Source organism: Cataglyphis hispanica, chromosome 2 (assembly GCF_021464435.1).
Source record: "Cataglyphis hispanica isolate Lineage 1 chromosome 2, ULB_Chis1_1.0, whole genome shotgun sequence".
NCBI lineage: Eukaryota > Metazoa > Arthropoda > Insecta > Hymenoptera > Formicidae > Cataglyphis > Cataglyphis hispanica.
Genome location: NC_065955.1, coordinates 5,492,425 through 5,516,638, shown reverse-complemented (window position 1 = coordinate 5,516,638; position 24,214 = coordinate 5,492,425). Strand labels below are relative to the sequence as shown.

The 24,214-nt window shown below is 34.5% G+C and overlaps 1 protein-coding gene across 4 annotated transcripts in view; it reads right to left on the bottom strand.

Annotated features, from left to right (window-relative positions):
• LOC126858958 (transcription factor AP-2-epsilon) overlaps positions 1 to 24,214 on the bottom strand; it is a 134,720-nt gene that overhangs the window by 44,874 nt on the left and 65,632 nt on the right. For 3 of the 4 annotated variants that reach the window (XM_050609734.1, XM_050609733.1, XM_050609730.1), the window contains one exon: positions 4,222 to 4,596. In XM_050609734.1, the coding sequence (XP_050465691.1) occupies positions 4,222 to 4,596 (375 nt within the window). Of the gene's footprint in view, positions 1 to 4,221; positions 4,597 to 10,260; positions 10,592 to 11,063; positions 11,315 to 24,214 lie in introns of those variants that run through there. The other variant, XM_050609731.1, reaches the window with a different exon arrangement.

Below are 24,214 nucleotides of genomic sequence, written 5' to 3'. Positions count from 1 at the left end.
TTACGAAGTATTGAAACATTTTATGTAAATTCATGTATGCGCATCTAAATCCGGATAATATATACATGCGTGCATTACGAGCTAATTGCTTGTGACATAATCTCTTAACCATGTCTTTTAAAATTGTTAATTATTTCCTTTTTTTCTTTTATCGCGATTGCTACTCCATTATTAATGATTACAGATTTTTAAAATATTTTTTTTTTATAATCTGAATGATATTCTTCAGTCATGCCGATTAATTATTATTGATAAATTCATGCATTAAAGAATTATGATACATGATAATGACTGTCAAGAACTCACTCAGTTTTATTCCAATCTTTAAAATGTATTAAGTAAAATTCTCGATTATGCAGTTAATGCACATTTTTCAAAGTCAATATATGTACAGTGATTTAATAATGTTATATTAATTTCCTTATACAGAAAATAATACAAAAAGGGTCATTAATAATTAGAAAATTGTAATTCCCGCACTTGATTCAATATTGTAGGAAATCGAAAGCAAGACATTGTGAGATTTCATTAAAATTAGAGATATCCACCCTTCCTAGAAGAATGCTCGTCGGCATAGAAAGAAATAGCATCAGGAGGGTACGATGTTTGAGATAATCGATAACATAGTTTTGATCGCGGATGGATAAAAAGTTTTCCGACCTTTTATATATTGCAACCAAATATTATTGAGTTACTTTCTGCACTATTGGAAAGTATATTAATTATAATTTGTTTTTCATCAGTTTCGATAGAACAATTTGTTTTATCTTCATAATTTTTATCATTAAATATCTCAGCAATATAAAATTTATAAATGAAAAATCTGTTGAAGTTTAATTTAATTTAATATTGAACAATTTAATATTGAAATTAACATTATCACTTAATATTATTATTTAATATTAAATTTGGGATAATATTTTTTCATTTATATTTGCATGTTTAAAAATCAATTTACAAAAATATAATTTATTTTTAATCATTTAAATTTTAGAAGTCTTCTTAGTTTTAGTGTAAAATTGACATTAAGAAAAAATTTAAATTGATAACATCCGTGTATAAAGTTCTTGTTAGTTCTTATATACGACAACTTGTTCGACAGTAGTTCAGTCGACGTGCAAATTACGGTAGCAATATACACGGTATCGTATGCACGTCCCTTAATCATACGGCTAGAAAATAATCATGGTCTTCGATAAAACGCCGACACGGCAACTCGAGTCCCTGCATATGGCGTGGACAGATGCTCTCCCTGCGACAAACCGCCGTGCTCTTCTGCACTAAAATTCGAGGTGTGCGAAACGAACGACTTGTGTAAAAACGCATTCGTCGCACACGTGTCGAATTTCGTCGAACGTTATTTCCTTCGCGTTACACGACACCTTTGGAAATCGGCCAAATGTAATCCGCATAGAAATGACGGCAGTAGCCTGTGTTGACGTGGTAATTAGGGTGATGTTTTCGTGAATGCACCGAGTGTGCGCAAGGTGGACCACAATTACTATTCTTATAATAAATATTAAGGCTTCAAGAGAAAGAAAGAGAGAAGCCAATCCAACATCTGCATGATATTACGGAGGATATAACATAATGCGAGCAAACTGTATATTAAATCGAACGTGTAATTACTTAGGAAATTTTTACTAACATTAAACAATGCTGCTGTATTCTCATTATTTCAAGTTTATTTATATTCCAAAAAATTGAGAGGAGTATAATTATACATAACTTCTAAATGTATCTCACGTATAGAATCATTTCTTAATGTCTAATATAAAATCACATTAGTATTTATATTTCTTTAAAAAAAGACAAGTATTTGGCTTTTCAGAAAAAAATTATATTAAAAAGAATTTTGCCTGTTTATTCTCAATATTTTTTTCACATGAATATAATCTCTGAAAGCGTGAAAATTATTTAGAAAACGTATTACAAAATAAAAAAATGCTATTATATAATACAAAAAAAAAAAAAAAAGCAAAATTAATGTTTTATTGATGCACGATAACTGCAAAAAATAATAAAAGGGCTTTTGCAAAATTTATGAGAAGCGTGAAAAATTCTGATATCAAAGACATCTCTGAAGGACGGGACGTTTGCCTGACACGTTACTCGTCCAGGTAGGGCGCGCATTACACGCAGCAGGCGATTCCGCACCGTGGCAAATGCAAATGTCGCGCGCGGCAACGGAGCCACGAGGTCGTCCACGTCCGGCCGCGCTCGCGAGAGGATCAATGATCGCAATCACCGATATCACGGGACGACTTATTGGCCGCGATCCGTCTAATAGATCGATACCATCCGTTATTACGTCCGACTCGAAGACGGTGCGCGCGGCGGCGTCTTTTACAAATAACACGCCGGACGGATGGTACGCTAATGAGGTATCCGAGGGACGCACGTGACCGGATCTCTGCCAGTTTTCATTTCCCTACGATGAATACTGACTTACATCGCCGCGATTTCCACGCTTCCGAGTACGCGCGCATTGAATATCCTGCTGGCGGTCCAGAAAAGATCGCTCCATCTGAGATTATATGCGTTAAAGACGCGAGCTTTTGTTTCGATTAATGATAGGCTGTGATTAATCTTTGGTAAAATTGACGGTTAAGAATTGAAATTATGCAAAAAAATAAATATATGTATAAAAGAATTATGAATTTGTCAATACGATGTGACAAACAAATGTCAATACGATGTGACAAAATCAAAACTTTTATCTTTCTAAATGGAATTCTTCTGGAACATATTTTGATATAAGAGAAAAATAACGATGATAATAAATAAAATTACAAAATTAATTTACGTTTATCTAGAAAAATTAATTTTAATTTCCATCTTTATGTACGATAAATTGAGGTCTATTTTTCACTTCGTGTAATTCTTCTTTTTTTGAATTAAATATATCGACGTTATAGATTTAATAACGTTAGATAAATTTGTCTAGAACCGTAAGCCAAATATTATTAAATTTAGCGCGGTGATCGTTATTTTAATTAACAGCATTGGATATTATACGAAAATATACCACGATCGTAATGTTAAGTTTAATGAGGTACACAAAAAAATCCGAGTTTTTTATTACGTGCATTTAATATACATATACATTGAGTTACTTCCACGAATAATTACTATACAAGATATATATTAATATTTATGATTAATAAATATGATAATAGGATATTTTTACAAAATATATATTAAAGTTGATAATAAAAAATTGATAATTACAAATGCGTGGTAAAATTTTTTCCATCTACTTTTTGATTCTTTATTACCATCAGAAAATTTTGTTAATTTCTAATTAACAACATGATATCTTATTTCTTGATTTTTGCACGAAGAAATGTTTTTGGAAATTTTTTGGAAATAAAAAAAAATCAAGTTTCATCCAACTGATATAGATTTAATATAGAATCATTGATATAGATTTAATCTTAGATTCAAGAAACAAGCAAAACACGTTCATAGCTACATAATCGTGAGATTAATAAAAGGCGAAACTATCGATCAATCTAGCGATCGTAATCCTTGAACTATGAAACAATGAAAAAGATATATCAAGTATGTGCAAAAACTTAACTTCTCGAATGTTCAATGACGTAGTGCATGACACTGACATTTGATCTGAAGAGTGTGTAAAATTGATTATATATATATATATTGCGTGAGCTGCTGAACCAACAGTTTCAGAGTCAAAGGGTTAAGGAATGTAAGATTCATATGCGAATCGGTCAAGTATATTATTCGGCTGTACAATTTTTTTACAGTCAATACGACTATATTTTACAATAGAGTTATATATGACTGTTTTTAATCTTGCAGAGCATGTATCATTAAATGTCATTTGCACCGATTTTAATTTGAATATAACCGCGAAATACCGCGTCATCGTTTCATTCGTACTTTTTAATCTTACACGAATGATATTTTTTATAAATCAATATGTACTAAATGTTAGCAATTATTTCTTTATAATTGTATGTCACGCAACTTTTCTCTTTATAACTTTATATTTTTTTAAATGTCTTTTTTTTAATATAAAAATGCTTTTTTTATTCCTCTAAATTGCATTGTAATGCATCAGATATATAGCTATCTACCTCAACGATGAGATAGAAACATCATAATTGTACGAATCCGATTCTTCCATGACCTTTTATTATGTTAGTGTATTGTAGGAAAAGAAAAACTATCCAGAAAAATATTTAAAACACTTACCACGTGAAGCTCGGCGTCTCTCCTGAGATCGCCGCTCCTTTGACCCGCGGTGACGGCAGCGCTCAGGTGATTGTAGTGGTGCTGGTGCAACGTGTTGAGCGTTTGCGTATAAGGATCGCTGACGAGGTAATCCAGGTGTTGCGGTTGGCCAAGACCGGGATGCTGGGGGCTAGCGGGCGCGTGATGGTGCGAGGGAAACGGGGGTGGAAAGTAAGGGGGTTGGAAGTCGGAGGCGGTCGGCAGAGAGGCGCCTCCGTGGTGGGGCATGCCACCCCCGTTTCCGTTTCCCCGATGTCCATGGTGATGGGCACCGGAATAGGGCGACGAATTCCCGCCGCCCAGTGAGGAGATGCCCCCATGACCAGTCAGACGGTCCTGTGCAAACACATAAAACAGTACATGTAATTATTATTTAATATTAGAGAATATAAACATTAATATTTCTCGAAGATATTATATATATAGGGTGTTCCAAGTCATCAATGAAACTTTAGAGTCTTATAGGAAATTGAATTTGGAAAAAAAAGTTCCTATAGACATAAGTCTGGAAAGGCTTCGTTAAAAAATTATAGCTAATAAACTTTCTGTAAGTAATCAGTTACGATCCAAATTTAATAAAAACATTTTTATGTTTGCGTTTGCAATGTTTACACTACGGACAGTGTTTACACAAAGCCATCAAAGGGGGATTTTTTCAAGTTTTTGCTTTTTTCTTTGTTTTGCAATTATTTTCTTTTGAACGTCTTGCCAGAATTAAATGAAATTGATGTAAAATTTAATTTGTTATTTAATTACCGATCAGAGATTTATTTCGTTACTTTTTTCAAATGAATAAAGAGTTTTTAAGTTATTTTTAAAAATCATCAAAAAACGTGATTTTTTGAAATTTATTAGCTATAACTTTTTAACGAAGCGTTTCCGAATCTATATTTATAGGAACTTTTATGTTCAAATTTCAATAGAAACACCCTGTATAATTATATTTTCTCTCAATTGACATAGAATATTTTTTAGAGAATGTAAAACTAGTTTTCGATAAGAATTTCTCATTTACTGCTGAAAGACCGAAAAATAAGTTTAAGTTATTCTTGTTTATTGGTATTAAAATATATATAAATTGTAATATCGTATTAAATTTTGCTACTAGAAAAGCATGAAAGATTAATCAATTAGTTTCGTTGAAACAAGAAAATGAATCTCCTTGCATTTACAAGACTTACATACAGTCGCCTGTGAAGGATTCACTTCTCATGGCGGTAATTACAGACTATTTACATCGCACATCTAATCGATCTCGGATAAGAGATACGTCACGCACGTTGCATCCAATGCGAAAGGCTTAAGCATCGCGCGTTAGTTAGAGCAAACCAAAATTACATAGTAACTGACGGAAATTTCCTCTATCAATTACATCTACACGTAAATCTTAAAATCCTTTTTAGAAAATCTGTTTGAAAATTTTTAGACAACTTTTTTTAGATTATTATCTTGACTTTTGTTATAGCATAAACTGCATAAAAACTATACTACTCAAATTTACAAATTTTATGTCTACGATTAATTTATTGACTTCTTTGCCCAATCGAGGCACATTTAAAATAAAAAAAAAAAAAAACATTGAAAGTCCAAATAATAAGATCCACATATACGCTTAAAATAATAGTTATCAAAATTATTAATATACTTGTTATTAATATATAATGCATCACTATTATTCTATTAATAACATCATAGAATTAATAATAATAATAATTGTAATAAAAATTGCAATTTTAAAATATAATTAATCGCAACTGTATCTATTGCATTTAGAAATCGTCCTAATCGTCATAATTTAAATAATACCAGCGGAGCAAAATAGTTTCAAAATTTAACAGATAATTTGAGGACACCGAGTATTATACAGATTGACAAAAAGAGGTGAATGTGCGTGCGCAAAAACTATGTAAATTTTATAATAATTGGCGTGTGATAGTTTGCGCAAATAGTTTACAGGTAAAATGTAAATGCGAGAAATATAATCTCCAAGTCTCCGATAGATATGGAGGTCCCTGTAACTGATGACTCGAATAAATATAAAGGATAAATCTCTCAAAACTGAAAGGTTCTTGCGGCAATTTATATATTTGCCTCGATTATCCTCGATTAATATTGATACTTTTCTAATAACCTTTGGTTAATATCAAAGTTCTCTATGAAATAGAGAGAAAACTAAATATACAAATAATTTAACAACCGATGCCTTTTCCTTAAGTAAGAGAGTTACATTTTGCTCTTTGTCATATTCTAATTATGTTTTTATAATGTGATGATAAATTGATAAAGCAATCCAAAGGTATCAAAGATCACATCTAATTCATAAAAATAGATCATTTTATTTTATAAATAATATTAATAATATCAATAAATTTATCTAGATTTTTTCACACAGTTTTTACGACATATATTTGATTAAAATAATATTTTTGCAGTTATAATTTACAAATATAAATTGTATAAATTAATATTATATATTTTTGAAAACTTTTACTATTATAAAGCATTTTATTTTTCTGTTGTATAAATCAAATCTTCAAAATACTAGAAAAAAAAAAGTTTTCGAATACGCAAATGCTTGATGGAAAAATTTGTTTAATGATCTATCTGTGGAAAATCATATACTGAGAATTTGATAATATCTTTCCGTAATTATAAGTTTCGCATTGTAATATCCGTAAATCTCGATCTACCGGGTCCATCGATATTTTCTCGCATGTCTAGTTCGGCCCGCGTAATCTCGCGATGCGAGTTCTCGATTGCACGGTATTACATACTCGGTATTACATACATAGATAATATCACCCGGGGATATTATGTATCTCGGGTATATCGGAAAGAGACGTCGTTCTTGCCGCATCGCATTGAGTCCGGCGTATCGCATTAGGCCTCGTTCATCGCGATACGATCTCGATACGTCTCTATAATCCGCGAAAGGGCCAATCGCTAGTTTTCCTTTACGATGTTATGCCCTTATGCATCTGCATATCCGAGAAGGCGTATGCGGCGCTGAGCGCATCGAATTCCTTCAAATTTGTTAGGAACGAGCAGGGGGCACAAGCGTGCCTTCCGTAGAGAATTGAATTCTTCGGGAATGATGGAACACGAAGATACGCGCGCATCTCTATCTTTCCCGTAATTGACCTTTAAATATCGCCGCACAACGAACGCTCGCCGTAGGGCCTACCGTGATATAAGTGCGATTAATCTTTAAAAATGCTGATTTTTTTGCTAATTTTATTTTGCTCGCGGTTATACCGATAAAAGATAAGAAACAAAGTTATTCACGAAGGTACTCAAATTGTTTAACATGTCTTATTGATTCGTTTATGTATGATTGTGTAAAAAATATTAAATTGTACATATAAAGATATATTCCAGGACTTTATATTGCTCATGCATATATATATATATATATATATATATATATATATATATATATATATATGGGAAACAAATATGTAGTTTTTTAAAACTGACCAATCACTATTGCTCTAAAAAATGGAATGACTGTGATTGGCCGATTTTAGAATTACGGATGCTATTAAACCCCTTTAAGGATGACGTATAAACGTTCGACACTATTTAAATTTCACTATATGAATCAGAGCTCGAAGTATTAATAGAAGTTGTATGCTTGATGTAAATTAGAATTTGTATAAAGTAAAATTTATCAGTGCTATTCCTCAGTTAAAATGTATATCACCGTTCGACACTAATTTTCACCATATGAATCAGAGCTCGTATTACTAATAGAAGTAATATGCCCAATGTAGATTAAAATCTGTATGAAATAAGACTTATCGGTGATATTATTCAGTTCCTGAAATTGTGCTTTCGAAAATTAATACAACTTGAAATGTCGAAAACATATCGAAAATTTGTGTCAAGATATCAAAGTATTACAAAATGTATTTTTATTATATATAAAGGAACTTGCTGAAAAATGCGAGAAATTGTAATTTTGAGTGAACATTCTTTGTATCTAAATTGCTCCGTGCGATTTTTACATCGAAAATAAGTGCTCGCAATTGGCACGTTGTTTTTAAACAGGAAATTACAATAAATAATAAACTATTAAATATAATATAATTCAGATTTGATCTTTTAAAGATATGTGTTATATATGTGTGCTTATATATGTTAAAAAGTTTGAAGATATAAATTATAACGCATCGTAGAGATTCATCGAGAAAGAAAAGATTATTTGAACATCACAAGTACATAGCATGTGAATACATACGATTAAAGATAGGAAAGGAAAGTCGAAAGTCGAAAAGGCGTATTTTAAATATCGCGTATTTGTTTTGTACTCATTGCTCGCTTGAAGCAATCAAGCATGTTGAATCATTGCTAAATGACGTTTTCTGACGCCTACAAACTAGCACGCTGTAACTTGCGCTCTCAGGCTCATTGCCAAATAAACTGATATCAATCGTAATAGTGTTACGCGAGAACGAGGAGGAGAAATCGTTGACGTATGAGCACATGACATGGAAATTCTATATGACGATATCGGTAACGTGGGCGCGCCGAACAATTCGCAAAAGCGGCAGCCTCTTTCGCAAAGAGCGCTGCTGAGCCGAACTTTCATGCTGAGATCACCGTTGATAAGATTGGAGAAAGTATGTTCCCCGTTACTACACACGCATACAATTAATAGCCCATAACACATATCTGTGGTGAAATAATTCTATTAATTGTGAATAATTTCGAAATTTTTAATTAGAAAAATAAATCAAGGATATATGCGTCATGGACATATTTTCATCGGCGATTTTAACAATTATTAGATAATTTAAGCTTAGCGGTAAATAATTTCATAGACAAATAAACTAGGAATATGTCACATTTTCATCAGCAGTTTTAACGATTATTCCGTCGGCACGAATATCTTGAATATGATCAGGAGAGGACTCTTTATAGCATTAGTTGTGTCAAATATAACGGTTCCAAAAACGTTATAAACTTAATAATACAAATGTTCTCATGTACGAATATAAAATTCTCGACGATTTCATCATACTCCGCGTTCGTTAAATCGAAGTTTAATATTTTTTTTTTAATTCAAATAAAAATAAATTTGTATTCGTTAGCGAATTTAATAAAATTTATTCGAGAAGTGCACATCTCATTAAATTATATATGTATTTCAAGTATTAGAAATAAACGATCGCGGCTAAATCTAAAAAGATCTTTCGATCTTTCGTCAAATTATCGATCGTTGGCTTATAATTTAAAAACATACTTGCGAATAACTGTAATCACTTGTATCGAAGCAATACAGTATAATTATAGTTGTGCAAATTTTTTGTTAAAGTAAAGAGACGTAAAAATACGCATTGTGTTTCGAGGAAATAAACCGCTCGTTCTTCTAGAAAAATGAGTAAAAGTGAATTGGAGACAAAGTAATTTGTGTGTAATATATAAATCATTTTATATACGCGGCAGACAAGCACTTTGTAAAAAAATAACGTAAAGTAAGTATGGGGAAAAAGAAATTAATAGCGAAATTAATGCCCCCGAGAAAGGGTGCACAATAATTACCGCTATCTTTGCATTAATATCAGTTAAAGTTTGACAGGGTACTCATTATCGTTGCGAATGCATGTGCAATTAAAAAATGCGTAACTGCCGTGTACGCACAGTCGCCGTAGTGAAGAGGTAATTGCCGCATATATTTACGCACTTTGACCCATATATTCGTGTAACAGCTACGTACAATTATCACGCGTGTACGGTTAACGCAACGCGGAATCCCTCGCGGATATAATACAAGTAATAACGGGGAGGAAAAACGCGCGTAAAAAAAAAAAAATCTTAATTCTCGCGCCTTTATTTCATGTGGAAAATTCGACGAGATTTCAAGATTAATTATAAAGTTGTAAAAAGGAAAAAGGGATTACACACTCCCCGTGTAATCGGGGAGTTTATTTCAAAGACAAAGAGGGTAGAGGTATTTTCACATGCAAGGGACACGAGATAAATTGGAGTACGTCGCACCTCGACCTCGATGACCGTGGTCATGTCAACGTGGGGCGCGTAGCAGAGCGTCAGCTTGTCGGCTGTCGGCGCCTCCGTGCGCGGCGGGAACATCCCTAGGATCTCCAGTTTGCCGGTTCAGGAACGTTAGCGGGTAGAATGCGCGCGAATGGCACTGTATTCCGAGAGGGATTCGCGTCACCCGAAAACCACTTCAAACACTCGGATTCCTCCTCTTCGCACACATGGCACAATCGCAAGTCGATGATTCTCGTCCGAATGTCTTAACGCATCCCGCGATACATCCGTTCCCTCGTCGGCTGTCGCATCCGCGTACCGAATACACTGTACACTACGCCGAGACGGGCACATTGAATCACGAAATTGCGACGAGAGACACTGTTCGCACACTGCGCTTCGCGTAATGAGACTACGTGACGGCTTCAAGCGTCGTTATAAAATCGAAAAAGCGATCATAGGAGGAAGCGATGGAAGACAAAAGTTAAGTATTATAGCAAAGATTATCGGTCAACTTTTATGGAATGTGTGTGAAGCTACACGTGATTCTACGCGCAAAACATTTAAAGCATGATTTCTATCTGTCAGAATGTTAAATAAAAAAAAATACGATTATTTATGCATTAAGAAAAGAAGAATGAGAAAAAAAAACGGAAGTAATATTTTAACGAAATCGGGACACGTAACATTTTCTTCATCGCGATCACGAATTAATCTGCCGTCAATTTTTCTCACAGACAAAATAAAAAGAAAAATTAATCGCTGCTCGTCGACTTTAAATATTCCTCCGAAGAGTATCTCCTTACGTCATTTCACATTCTCAGTTTCCGCTGAAAACCAAGCTAGTGATTCATCGGCACGTAATCCGTGAAAATCGGGGAAAACGATGAACGAGAGAGGTGGGAGCTCGCGCGCGCGTGACAGAAGAGGAGCGACAGGTTCGCGCGGTTTCTTCGCGGTCGGAACGGAACAGCTGATCGAGCGTCGTGTTGCGGCCGACCGACTGAGCGACGGCGGGGACCGTCGAGCGAAGCGTACGAAAGTGTACACCTAAGAGAGCCGTTTACTGGCCGCGGACGAAACGGGAGGTGTGCTACGGCGCGCTCTTACCGAGAGTTACTACTACCACTACCACCACCTACTGCGAACACCACCTTAGTATCCTGCCCTACCATCCGGCCGGGTGTCCCAGCGTCGACAAAGGAGCGACAGAGAGAAATAGAAGCGCTGGGACGCGCGAGGAGGAGGGAAGGTGATGTTGCGGAGAAAGAGAGAGCGAGAGAATCTCCCGTTTATGCACGCGAGGACCGAAATTTTGCCCCAGGGTACGCGCCACCACGTGGCAATAGACCTAGCACCGGCGTCCCCACCATCCGATGGACGATGGGACGTCCTACGATCGAGCGAATAGGAGTTGATATAGTCGGCGCGGTGCCGTACGACGTTCACCGAGTCGGCGAGCGCGCGTCTCGCGCCAACTCCTCGTGCTCGTCTCTACCTACATTAGGGATGTTTAGATAGGGGTGTGCTATACTGTCTCCTGTGTACTGAGCGCATCTTGGAATAATGGATTTTCGTGCCGTTCATAGTCAAGTTAATTTGACTGAATTAATATTATGACTGTAATGGCAGATTGTTTGAGATGAAGTATCTCACAATATTAATAAGATGAAATATCTCAAGCGTTATTTAATTATATACTATATATGTATTTTAATTTTCAATATTAAATATCAATACACAGTCTCTTGTATTAATATCTTCACAGAACAATATTTTTAAGAGTATAAAACATAATTAATTATGTTAAAATATATTTAATTGGAAAAACTATCGCGTATATTTATATTTAATATTAAATATATCTAAGGGGCACAAATTTTAATTATTAAATAAGTTAATTAAGTAATTAAATAAAAAATTGGAGTAAAAACGCGTTATTTAATTATATATTTTAATTTTCAATATTAAATATTAATATATAATCCCTCATATTAATATCTCCTCAGAATAATATTCTTAAGAGTACAATATATCTAATGAATTGTGAGCATGCCAATAGAAAAGAAATAACGAAATTTTTGGATAATGTTTACTGATTCGTCATCAGCCACTAGAAATTAAAGATGTTAAGATTCCGAGTCTTCAAATTTATCATGAATCATATTTGTTTGATTTTCGCATGCAAATATGAAATTATTTCATTAAATGATTCAGTAATAAATCATTCATTTATTTAATGCATGGCAATTATCAACTGCAACCAGATTGCATTTTACATTGCAACAACGAGAAAATTAGAATTACAAGAAACGTAGAATTATTTTTTGCTATTATTAAGAATTTATTGATTGAAAATGTTCTAAAGACAATGTGTGTGTGTGTGTGTGCAATCAAAAAGATATCTTATATCAGATAGTTGCATTATTTAAGATTGTCTCTCTATTTGCATATACATTGTGAAAATGTGTCATTTTCTCTCTCTCTCTCTCTCTTTCGTCAGAGCATATTCCCATTAATTCATGCTAACATTTCTTTCAGTTATTAAATCATCTTGTGCTAACAGTATTATGCCGTGCGAGAGATAAGAAACGTAAACCTTATCCGCATACAATCGTTGCAATTCGTTATCGTATAAACGTCATATTTGTTAACGCGCGGCGAGAGATAGAATTGGAGCGCGCTGCCAATACTACCGTTTATTAGATTCAAGATTAATGTTCACTGCCAAACGAATTATTTAAATTGATCGTGCGTAGAAAACGGTCGGCGTGGCCGACTTGGAAGCGTGCAAAAATGTTCCGTTGACGCTCATTCATAGATGTAACCGCGCGCAGCGAGAGGAAGAAAGAGGAAAAGAGACAGAGACAGAGAGAGAGAGAGAGAGAGATAGAGATAGAGAGAGAGAGAGAGAAGGAACGGGATAAAGAAAAAGGAAGAAACTTTCCACAGCGGTAGGAGTTACTATTAATTTGCAAGGTGAAAAAGGCCGTACGTGGGGATACAAGCCGTTGCTTGCGGGTCATCGACACTTTTGGGCGTAATTTATGCCGGTGTAAATTTTGCAACGTAATTACGGGGCGAAGAGCCATTCACGTTATGTTATACGCCGAAGTTAAACGTCCGATGAGCGCGTCGCGCTCATTCTACATAAAACCCGGATGCTCCTCCCTCGGAGGAAAAAATATCCGCGCGTACGCGGTCCTGATGTCTCGCTCCTTACTCAAGGCGCAACACCGATACATGAAGGATGTAATAGTCGATGCGGATTATGCATATTTCAGGGATACAGAGGGAGAGAATATGAGTGAAGATATTTCTCGCGGCTTTGTCGATAAATCGCTGTACGGATATATTGAAACGATCGTTTTGACTATGATAAATGATACTGGTAGTAATTATTTGTAAAGCGGGAAGATCGAGATCATTATAATTGCGATGATAAGTTCTCTTACGTTATCGATACGCTATAGAAGAAAATGTATCTTTACATTAATTACGATACACGTTCCGGAAACAGCCGCGCTGTGCCACGTTGCGTGAATCTTCCCGACTCTCGTCTCTTTTTTTTTTCATAATTGAAAGATAGAAACTCGATACCTCCACAGGTAGTTAATCACCGAGAGATCGTTGATGGGTACTCGATTTGACATACGCGCGCGCTCACGACCGCTCTCTATTAATCACGTCTTTCGTTTCGGCGACTAAAAAATCAGGAATATAAATCAGTAACGAAAAGAAACGCGCTCCTCTCTCTCTCTCTCTCTCTCTCTCAAGCGCGAAAAGTTGTAAATATATCGATAGACTGTCAGAGTACGAAGCCGCGATCGACCACAAATGTCATCCGATACAAAAATGTCTTCCTGGAGCACACGGAACCAGTTTATCCGCCGCGTGAGTCTCTGTAAGATCTTTTTTCCTTCTGAATTTTTTTCATTCTTCGACTTATGGATCCCGGATATCGAATAAGACGGACCAATAAATTAATACATCCGAATAAAATGTTTTTAGGAATCTCTTGAAGCTAAAAACATTATTCGAGATTTCTTTATCACGGCTCATTTGGCACATACGAACAGTCAAAAGCATCAGCTGAAATAATCACACGGTTATATCTCATATGTGAGATTTATGATGATTCAAATTAGCTTTGCTAACCGTTAATTCCACGTAAGAAAAATTTATATGATGCGTATACACATTACACTGAGTTCTCTCATCGGAAAATAAAAGATTCGCAGAAAGTAAAATATGCTGATGCATCGTTTTGTCGTTTTATATTAATCATCATATATATATATATATATATATATATATATATATATATATATATCTGTCTACACTGTATCGCTTATTATAAATTTATAGGTCATCGTGCGGTGTAGTTACACCGCTTTTGCGATTTTTCATCCCAGTTTTCGCCGATAACGATCGTGGATTTTATCCCGCTTCATCATACTTCACAAACTTTCGATAATCGCTCGCGCTTGAGGCCTTTCTCGAGAAAATCTCCACATGGGAGTGTTCGCGCATTTCTAATCGTACTTCTTTGAGGCAACAAAACTGCATTTCATAGAGATTTATGTCGCCGTAATTTTTATACCTTCACCCGACAGCTTTCCTTCCGTATCAGGAATTAATAGTGCAATTACTATGCATTTTAATCGAGAATCCGAGATTCCGTGACTCGCGCGCTTTCTGATAGTCCCGAGACTCTAGAAACACAACATTCCTGCGATAAGAAATTACTGAATACACAAAACAATACCATTTCATTATTAAGTAAAAAAAAAAAAGATTATATACAATATTTCCTTCTACATAATTCAAGATTAAAAATACCTCACGTAAAATTTTCAAAGTATATAAATTTCACGAGGAATCTTCCTTCCCCCTCCCTCCCACCATGACTAATTATTGTCAGAAAATGAAGTACATCGTACATGCGTCAAAGCGTTGATCGAGGAGAAGAGGGTCGAGATCGGAACTTCGACAACGATCGGCGATTGCGAGAATACGCACTCACGCGTGCAAGTATGAAAGACACGCGGGAGAGAAAAAGAAAAGGGGCAGGGAGGGAAGATGAAAAGAGAGAGAGAGAGAGAGAAAGAGCGAGCTCGTGGATGAACGTGGTAGGAGAGGGAAGTCGCTAAACGGCATTCCAAGCGGACCATCCAACGCCACCCAACGGTAACCAACGCATGACGCCCTTATCTTACCACACGTTACCGGGCTTTTCCTTGCGTCGTCTTTACCTCAGTTAACGGATCGTCTACGAGCGACGGAGGATGGTGTTGTGAAACTACCGCGCCGCCAAATTGTCGCTCGCTTTGACATCCTACTTTTATGGCGGATATAAACGAGTGGCACCTTGTAAATTTTATATCCTGTTGAAAGTATGAAATCTTTTTCTCGTGTGACTTTTTTTCTTCTCGCGGTAAACCGGAATTATCCGGATGTTTCTTGCTAAATAAAAGAAATAGACTCTTTAGTCTCTCTTAATAATGGTAAGGTGTGTGGTACTTAAAAAAATATATGTTTTGACAGTCAAATCAAAAGTATTACAATAGATAGTATTTATAATTGTCCACAGAATGTATCTATTATTAAATTGAATCGAAATGAAATGCAAATAATTAAATCTAATTAGCGTTATAATTATTTTTTCACATTACTGTTTCTGCAAAAAAAAAAACAGAGATGTGATGTTTATCATGATTAATGATTATTTAAATAAATAAATTAAGTAAACCCAAAATCATTGAAATATGTACAAATCTTTTATCGCAGAGAAATGCTTATTAATGAGTAATAATTATTATATATTTAAAATTCTTAATCAAATATGATAATTTTTCCACAAAACGATTTCGTAATTTTCCAGGCTCTAATTAGGATCATTTAGATAACATTATTATAAGAAAAATTATACTCTCTTCTCAATATTAATACTTGATTAGATTCCTTTTCGCAACTTTTATTTATCACAGTTACATTTTTTTGACAATTTCGAAAAAGTAAACTTTTCCTTGATGGGCCTTTTTCCTCGGGCTATCTGAAATTTTAACGCTTTTATTCTTATCAGTATTCGATTGCTAAAACTATGTAATTACAGGCATGTCCATCCGCAAAATTTTGCTCGTATAAGCCGAGCTTCGCGATCATTCGCGGCATTCAACAATGATATTCACCGTTAATTCGATGACGACGTTAATGGACGATGTTGCTCGCGTGTGTGTGTGTGTCTGTTTTTTTTCGCGGCACGAACACACGCGCGCGCATTAAACTCGCGTATATCCTACAGGCAGAAGATAGAGGCAGGAGTCCGGTCCAGAGGGTTCAAGCTAACGGGACTAAAGTCGATTGTGATTACACCTACATGTATGTGTGTCGCGCGCGCGCGCGCGATTACACGTGAGACACACGTGAGCGCGCGTCTCATCAATTCTGAAAAGAAATATTTGATCGGAAGAATTTTTAATATATATTTTTGTTAAATATTAAATATTGCAATCGCCAAATTTATCGAATATGACGCGCAAATAAAAAAATTGTTAAAGATAATCACTTGAAATTAATGTCTAAAAATTATAAAATATAATAAATTATATTTAATTACAATAATATTCAATTCAAGATAATCATCATTTTTCATTAAATATTTTAATTAATAAATAATGTCTTTTATAATCTTTTATATGCTTTTGCAATATTTTATGACATATATATAATTATAAAATATCGTTATCTATATATGACAAGCTTGTCAGCTTTGAGTTTGACATGATAAAATTATAAAGATATTTTAAAATGTAAATTCCTCAACGTTCTGACATTTAACAATTGACGTGAGCAAGAAGGATATTGTAACGCAACAACACATGTATTTCTTAGCATTTGTTATGTCGTGATGATTATCATGCCAGAAGTTATGCCAGCATATAGCGAGGCTTATCTTTATTATCCTAACACTAAAATCCACTAAATGATAATTGAATTATATAAAATAAATATGAATTATATAGAATAAAATTTGAATTATATTAAATATATATAAAATAATTATTTAATTTTTGTATCCAATTAAAGATATAAATAAAATATCATAATATTTATGAAATAATGTAAGAGTTTCTCGCAATTATTAAGACTACAGACTTTTCAAGTGCAGCTTTTAGATACTGTCCCTTTTTTCACGTAACATAGTACAATAATATTTCAACTAATGATGAGACACACACATATTTCATGATTGATATATATCTGACTCTATGCAATTCAAGTAAAGTTGCAATGTGCCTTGTCGTTACGTATTTTACAACAAAAAAGATATCAACGTTATAATACTCGCTATGAGTATTAACAAAAACAAGGGACCGCTATTATTTACAATTAAATAGACAGTAAGTCGGACGCGTAAGAGTCTAGTTTCTTCAATCAATTTTATCATTAATCTAGTATTGATTTGTAGAGGAGTTTTTTGACGGTGCTTTCGTCGGTAATATTCCTTAGCGATTTCTCAACCGCTAATTAGATCGTGTTATGTTAATGTATCGCACGCATACTTGTTTGACCTAGTGCGCGAAGAGAAAAAGAGAAGGAGAGAGAGAGAGAGAGAGAGAGAGAGAGAGAAAGTGTAGTCGTTTAGTCTATACGACGGTCACTGTCAGCATTGATGATTATTAAAGTAATTATCTTGAATAGCCACTAATAATCGATCACTGCCGATATTCGACGATGGAATAATTTCGGAATCTTTTCTTAATTTCGGATTAAATTAATTTTACAATCTTTTTATACGCTTCTTATATTTTTTAGTAGTATTAAAAAATTAGGATATATTTCTCATAGAAATTTTTGCCAATTATTTTACGCAATTTGAACTTCTCACTCGATTTTGCTATACATAATTTATTATGTTTGAAGAAAACTATTCTCTTAAAATAGTAATCAAAAACTAAACGTACAAGAATTTATATCCATAAATCTAAAATAGGGGGGAGGAGGGAGAATGAACGAATCTATAAATTTATTCCTCATGTTTTTTTTCGGATTATTTGCGCTTTGCGAGGTTCACGATGCAAAATGTAAACACGCACGTAAACACTGTACGCGTCCACCAAGTAACATGCGTTGCACACAGACTTGGTTTCGATCTGCAGAACATTGCAGCAATAGCCAGCCAGCCGAGTAAAGTCGTATAATCCGACCAGCATCAATTAGATCGTGTTATGCTAATATCGCCTATACGTACGTACCAGCGACCAATCATCTCACGATCCGTAGGCGGCCGGCTACCATAATCCGAAGTGGACGGCTGCTGTTAGGTAGACAGGGAGACAGAGACGAAGCGAGAGAGACAGGTGTGCACCGTGGTAGGTGGATCTGTTATGCGGCGAGGAACATTGTTACGAGGATTAGCGATTTGCCTTCCAACTGAATCCCTGTCAGATGCAGTTTGGACGATCTCGGGACTTTATCGCTACGCACAGGGAGAAGCCCGGATGTACTTTGATAAAGTTAACGCAGATATGTTTAAGTGTTAGCATATCCGTTAAATATTTGCATAAATTATATAATGTAATATTTCACGGCTGCCGCATGAATTATGAATGTGCAACTTGTAGTTAGATAATATATGAAACAAACAAGACTGATAGAAATTTTATTTTTTACCCAAAATTGTTTCTTGTTATAATAATTTTTAAATTACGTCATTATCGATATTCTACTTTTTATCTAAAATTATCTCATATTATAATAATTGTGAAATAATGTAATTATTAATATTGCTTTATTTAATAATCATCGAAAACGTTAAACATGTTAATATTCATAGTTAAAAATAATTCTCTATTACTTACACACATTTATTATAAAATTATCATTAATTATCAAAATTTCATTAAATTAATTCACTTTTTGATAAATTAAATACTTTGCATACAAGCTTGCAAGATAATTTTATGCCAAATCAAGAAAGATTCAAGACTCGCTTATAAACGAATAATGATTCTAATAACTGTGATACCAAAAAAATCATGGATGATTCTGATGATCCTATTCGTTCCTAAAAAGTAATTTCAAGTCTATATATATATATATATATATATATATATATATATATATATATAAAATGATTGAAAAGCTTTTCGCGTCTAAACTTTTTCGAAATACTTTCGCCAAAGTCGATCTCGACTGCACTGCCATCGGCGATCATCAGAACATCGACAGCGAGAGAATAACATTTGCGTTCGCGTCAAGATGTGAAGATACTCGTCAAGATAATCGAAAGAATAGGAAGAACGGGACGAGCGAAAGTTCATGGCTGGCACTTTTTCTTCTAATCGTGATAACGTTCGCTTGTGCACGAATATACCGTTGCACTAACTGTCTAGTACAATCTACAATGCAAGCTCATATTAAAACGCGCACTGCCGACAAACATTCAGCGCGAGAGATTAATCGCATACGCTGATAATTAATTCATCCACGCTATTTATTAATTATTGCATGAAGAATTAATTAAACGTTTTTATGACTTGAGAGATTTTTGTTACATCGACAGCTATGATCGATACCTCATTAATATAATGATCTGCGGAGTGAAACCTCGCGAGCCGCACCGTGTACATTTCCGCGATATCGCTTATTACGTTAGATAAATGAATGGAGATATTTAAAAAATATATTGGAGCGAAAAGAATTGCGGAAAACACAGAATTACGTTGCAGGAATCAAGGACGCGTAAGGAACTGCGTATTAACAAAGCATGCCAATAAAAAGTGATCGCGCTCCAATATATTATCTCGCTCGAGTATACATTTCGTGCCTGACTTGTATCCGTAATTCACGCGTCTTACCGTCCTGCATCGATAACAGCACGCGTATATCGATATAGTTTGTAGATAACAACATACGGTATATCTTAGACAATCATTAACATATCTTAATTCGAAATGATGTTAAGGAAATTCCTTTGCTGGCCATTACTTTATCACGATGCATATTTATTCTCGAAACAGAAAAAATAAAATAATATGTTAACACACGTTACAAAACACGCTATCTTCTTTAACAAAAAAAAAATATGACAGCAATAAGATTTCGTCACAATAGAAGTTTGTGGATTTCGTATCATTGCTTGTTGTTTGTCACATTGACAATTGAATCGCTCCACAATGCACATATGCAGCGCAGAGATATTTGTTGAACAACTTGCTGAATAATTTATAGATCAAATCAATTGATCGAGCACGCACGTATCGTTCAATCGTTCCAATAAATAAGATTGTCTTTGAACCCGCATGATTATCTCGATTACGAAGGCATATATATGTAATACATTGTTTTCTAATATATATATATATATATATATATATATATATATATATATATATAAACTAAAGTTATAATTATTTAAGAAAAGAAGAAAAAGCAATAAAAATTCAGAAAACCTTAAAATTCTAAAAAATTTTTTGTTTTGCATTTTTCCATAAAAATCTAAAACATTTGAAAGTATATAATATGTTCTATGCTAAATTAACAATAATATATTGATTTAGTGTACAGAATTTATTGGCTTAGATCCTTTTCTAACAGCTTGCTTTCGTTATCTTATCTTTCTCTTTAATTTATGCCTATAAGGATATTTACGTCGATCCAATGGTTGCAGCGATTTTTCTTAAATTTCATATTCATATTTATATCAGTCGAATATTCCGTGAAACGCTATCGAATGTCCATCTTCGACTTTGTGATATGGACTACAGAATCGAGGAATGGTGAACGGTTATTGCTGATTATTCACGATATTGCGGAAGTGTAGCGAGAGGCGCGTATTGTTAAATCGAAGAAGGAAATCAGAAAATGCATCGACATTTCTTATTGCAGTCACGCTTGATTCCGTTCATGGAATCCCGTTTCGCCGATGAAAATTAAAATTTCTACATATATATAAGAATTAAAATACAAGAATACATGGGAATTTAAGATCACTATGAGATTGTATATTTGAGAGAAAGTAACCGTAATCTCTTACACGAGTAAGTTTTTAATTTCATTTTATTCGTGTCACTATAGATAATCAATTAATGACGCAACACATGTTCAGTGATATATGACTTCCAGACAAAAAAAAAAAGATAAAAATATAATTAATTCTACTCTATCAGAAAAGAATTTAGCTCAATAAATTATGAATGTTGTTTATGAATCAATGTAATATCTTGTCAACTTTACATAACATGCTTCCAAATACTTTAGAAAATTATGGTAATAATGAGACAAAAAATTTCTTAGTAATTTTAAATTTATATTATTCAAAAAAAAAAAAAAAACAAATGTAAATTTCTTTGAAAGTATGCGATTAAATTATTCAACGAATTAAATTGAAGCAAATCGCTCATGTTACAAATTGAATTCGATTTGTATTGAATTGAAGCGGAATCCGTACGCGAGCGTATTTCGCGAGTGTACGAAGCGCACGATCGCCAGTGTAGAATCACACGTGTTGTAGCGCCTCATCGAAGGCCTCGATCGATCGGTTTTGACTGAGAGAAACCGTACTGACTACGCCCGCCTACTCAAATCGGTAACAGGTTCCAACGCCCTGCATCATACAGCCGAGAGAGCAATATTTAATCATCCACGCACTGCGTATGTGTGTGTGCGTGCACGTGGATGCGACCCGTGACAGGACCCAGCCTCATGTTTAAATACATGCGGCGAAACATAGGCGCGCATGCAGCTTACCTACGTAACATGCCGACGGGTATAGGCCGACATGCGCAGGTGCTTTCCAAGTGCTCGCGGCGATACATAAAGTATCCGCGCGCCCAACGAGAGACAACCCTCGAAGGTGAAAGAGCACTTTTCGGAGCGAACATCGTGACGCATTACGCCTTCCGCATTACGAGATGACAAACGCGTTCTCGATTACGTTGTATGTCGCAGATCCGCGGGGAGGTCAAAAACCAGCGATCCCTCCTCTCCACTGATCATTCGAACGATCGCTATCGCAAACGTAAATAAAAAGTAAAACAAAAACACGCGTCTCTATGTGCTTGTTTATGATATAGTATAGATAGAATAGATGTTATATATAGGTATCATAAATATTACGTAAAATAATCCATGATTTTTCATAAGAGCTTTCGATCTTTGATGGGCAATCCCAAAGTCATGATATTCGGTTAAAAAAAAAATTTTAATTTAGAGTAAAAAAAAAAAACATACCCGTATCGATTGTAACGTAAATCGTATGCACTTTGCTCGTTGAATTTATGTGCGCGACGTGCATGCGTGTCCCGACATATATTGCACGGAGCTACTTAAATTCGCGTAACACGCCGACGTATGCGTTCCTATATAAGCGCAGGTGGCTTTCAGACGCTTGCAGCAACGCATAAAATATGTCAGCGAGGCACTCCCGAAGGTGAAAGAGCATTTTTCAGGACACAAAACCGAGACTTCCGTGTGAACGTGACACGCGTGTTCATACGACACGACAGCATTTTATACAACATGATTCGCTTTCATTCGCGGATTTTTTAATCGAGATATAGAGCTGCTGGTTTTGCCCCTCAAACCCTTCCGCAATCCTTCTCTCAAGCTCCCGAAAATTTTTTTAACGTCTTACTGTCACGTATCCATTCTTAAAAAAGGCATGTTAAGACACTTGAGAGCCTCGAAGGGTTGTCTCTTTTCCGCAGTACTAATTGATTCTCTCGCTGTTTATCAGTAGCTGTCAAAGATTGCATATTTTGACAAATCGTACAGCTTGAGAATTCATTGTTATAAAAATAATTTGTATAAATAGATTTCTTTTTTTCTACAGCGTCATCGGAGATTTTACGTTTCTTTTGGATATATTCAAGATTCTTTCAAGTAAATTTTAATATTGTTATAATATTTAATATTCAGAGTAGAATATTCTTTGTCTTATATTCTATTTTCAGTAATAGATCACTAACATTAAAAAAAAAAATTCATGAAAAATAAGAGACAGGAATCTTCGAGGAAAAGAAAGAGAGAGAGAGAGAGAGAAATTTTAGAATATCTTCAACTAAAGTATTATGTATGTCAGATAAGTGAACGACTTTTGGATTTAATGTGAAAAATATGAATATTATTAGATATAGAAAATTAAAATTTTTTTACGTGTGTCAAGTTTTACATGCGAATTATTTTCACATTTATTAATGAAAAGTAAGAAAAGATATAAATAAATATAAATATAAATTAAGAACTACAAAAATATGAATACATGATATTATATCAATATAAATTTAAAATAAATTGATTTGTATTATAAAATATTAGCTAATATAAAGTATGAAACGAGAGAGATATATAGTATATTAATGTATTTGCATACGATGTATAAAAAAATCAAATGTGGTACGATAAGTGGCGGGTGCGTAATGTTCTTTTGCATGCCAATTTCCAATGATCTTCTATACATGATTATTTTCTACAACTGTCATTTGTTAAAAGCGTCATCTTGTATCAAAATTAAGACATAATTAGATTCACATAATATTTCTGAGCTTGTACTTTCAATGCCTTTGTACCGGGCACACTTTCTCCCTATCTATATAATCTCTATCTCATTGCTGTTCTCTCTCTCTCTTCGTCGCTGTCTTGAAAAATATTGTCTTAACTGTCTGAGCGGTAATTTCGTAGACTCTCTCACGAGAGAACCCTTGCGATTTATAATTCATACTACACGAATCTCTATGAGTCATGTTTATACGCACACATCGGTAAGATCGTCGCGGTAGGATCCCAAAGTAGGACGCTAAAAGGTTAACGGTTATATCCGCGTGTATAGGTTGGACTATCGATAGTGTCGAATTGAGGGGATCCGCCTGAAACAATACCTGCCGTTCAAGGCTAATCGAACTGCGAATTGTAACGAAGCGAAACGACTTCAATTTCACGCATACAATGATTA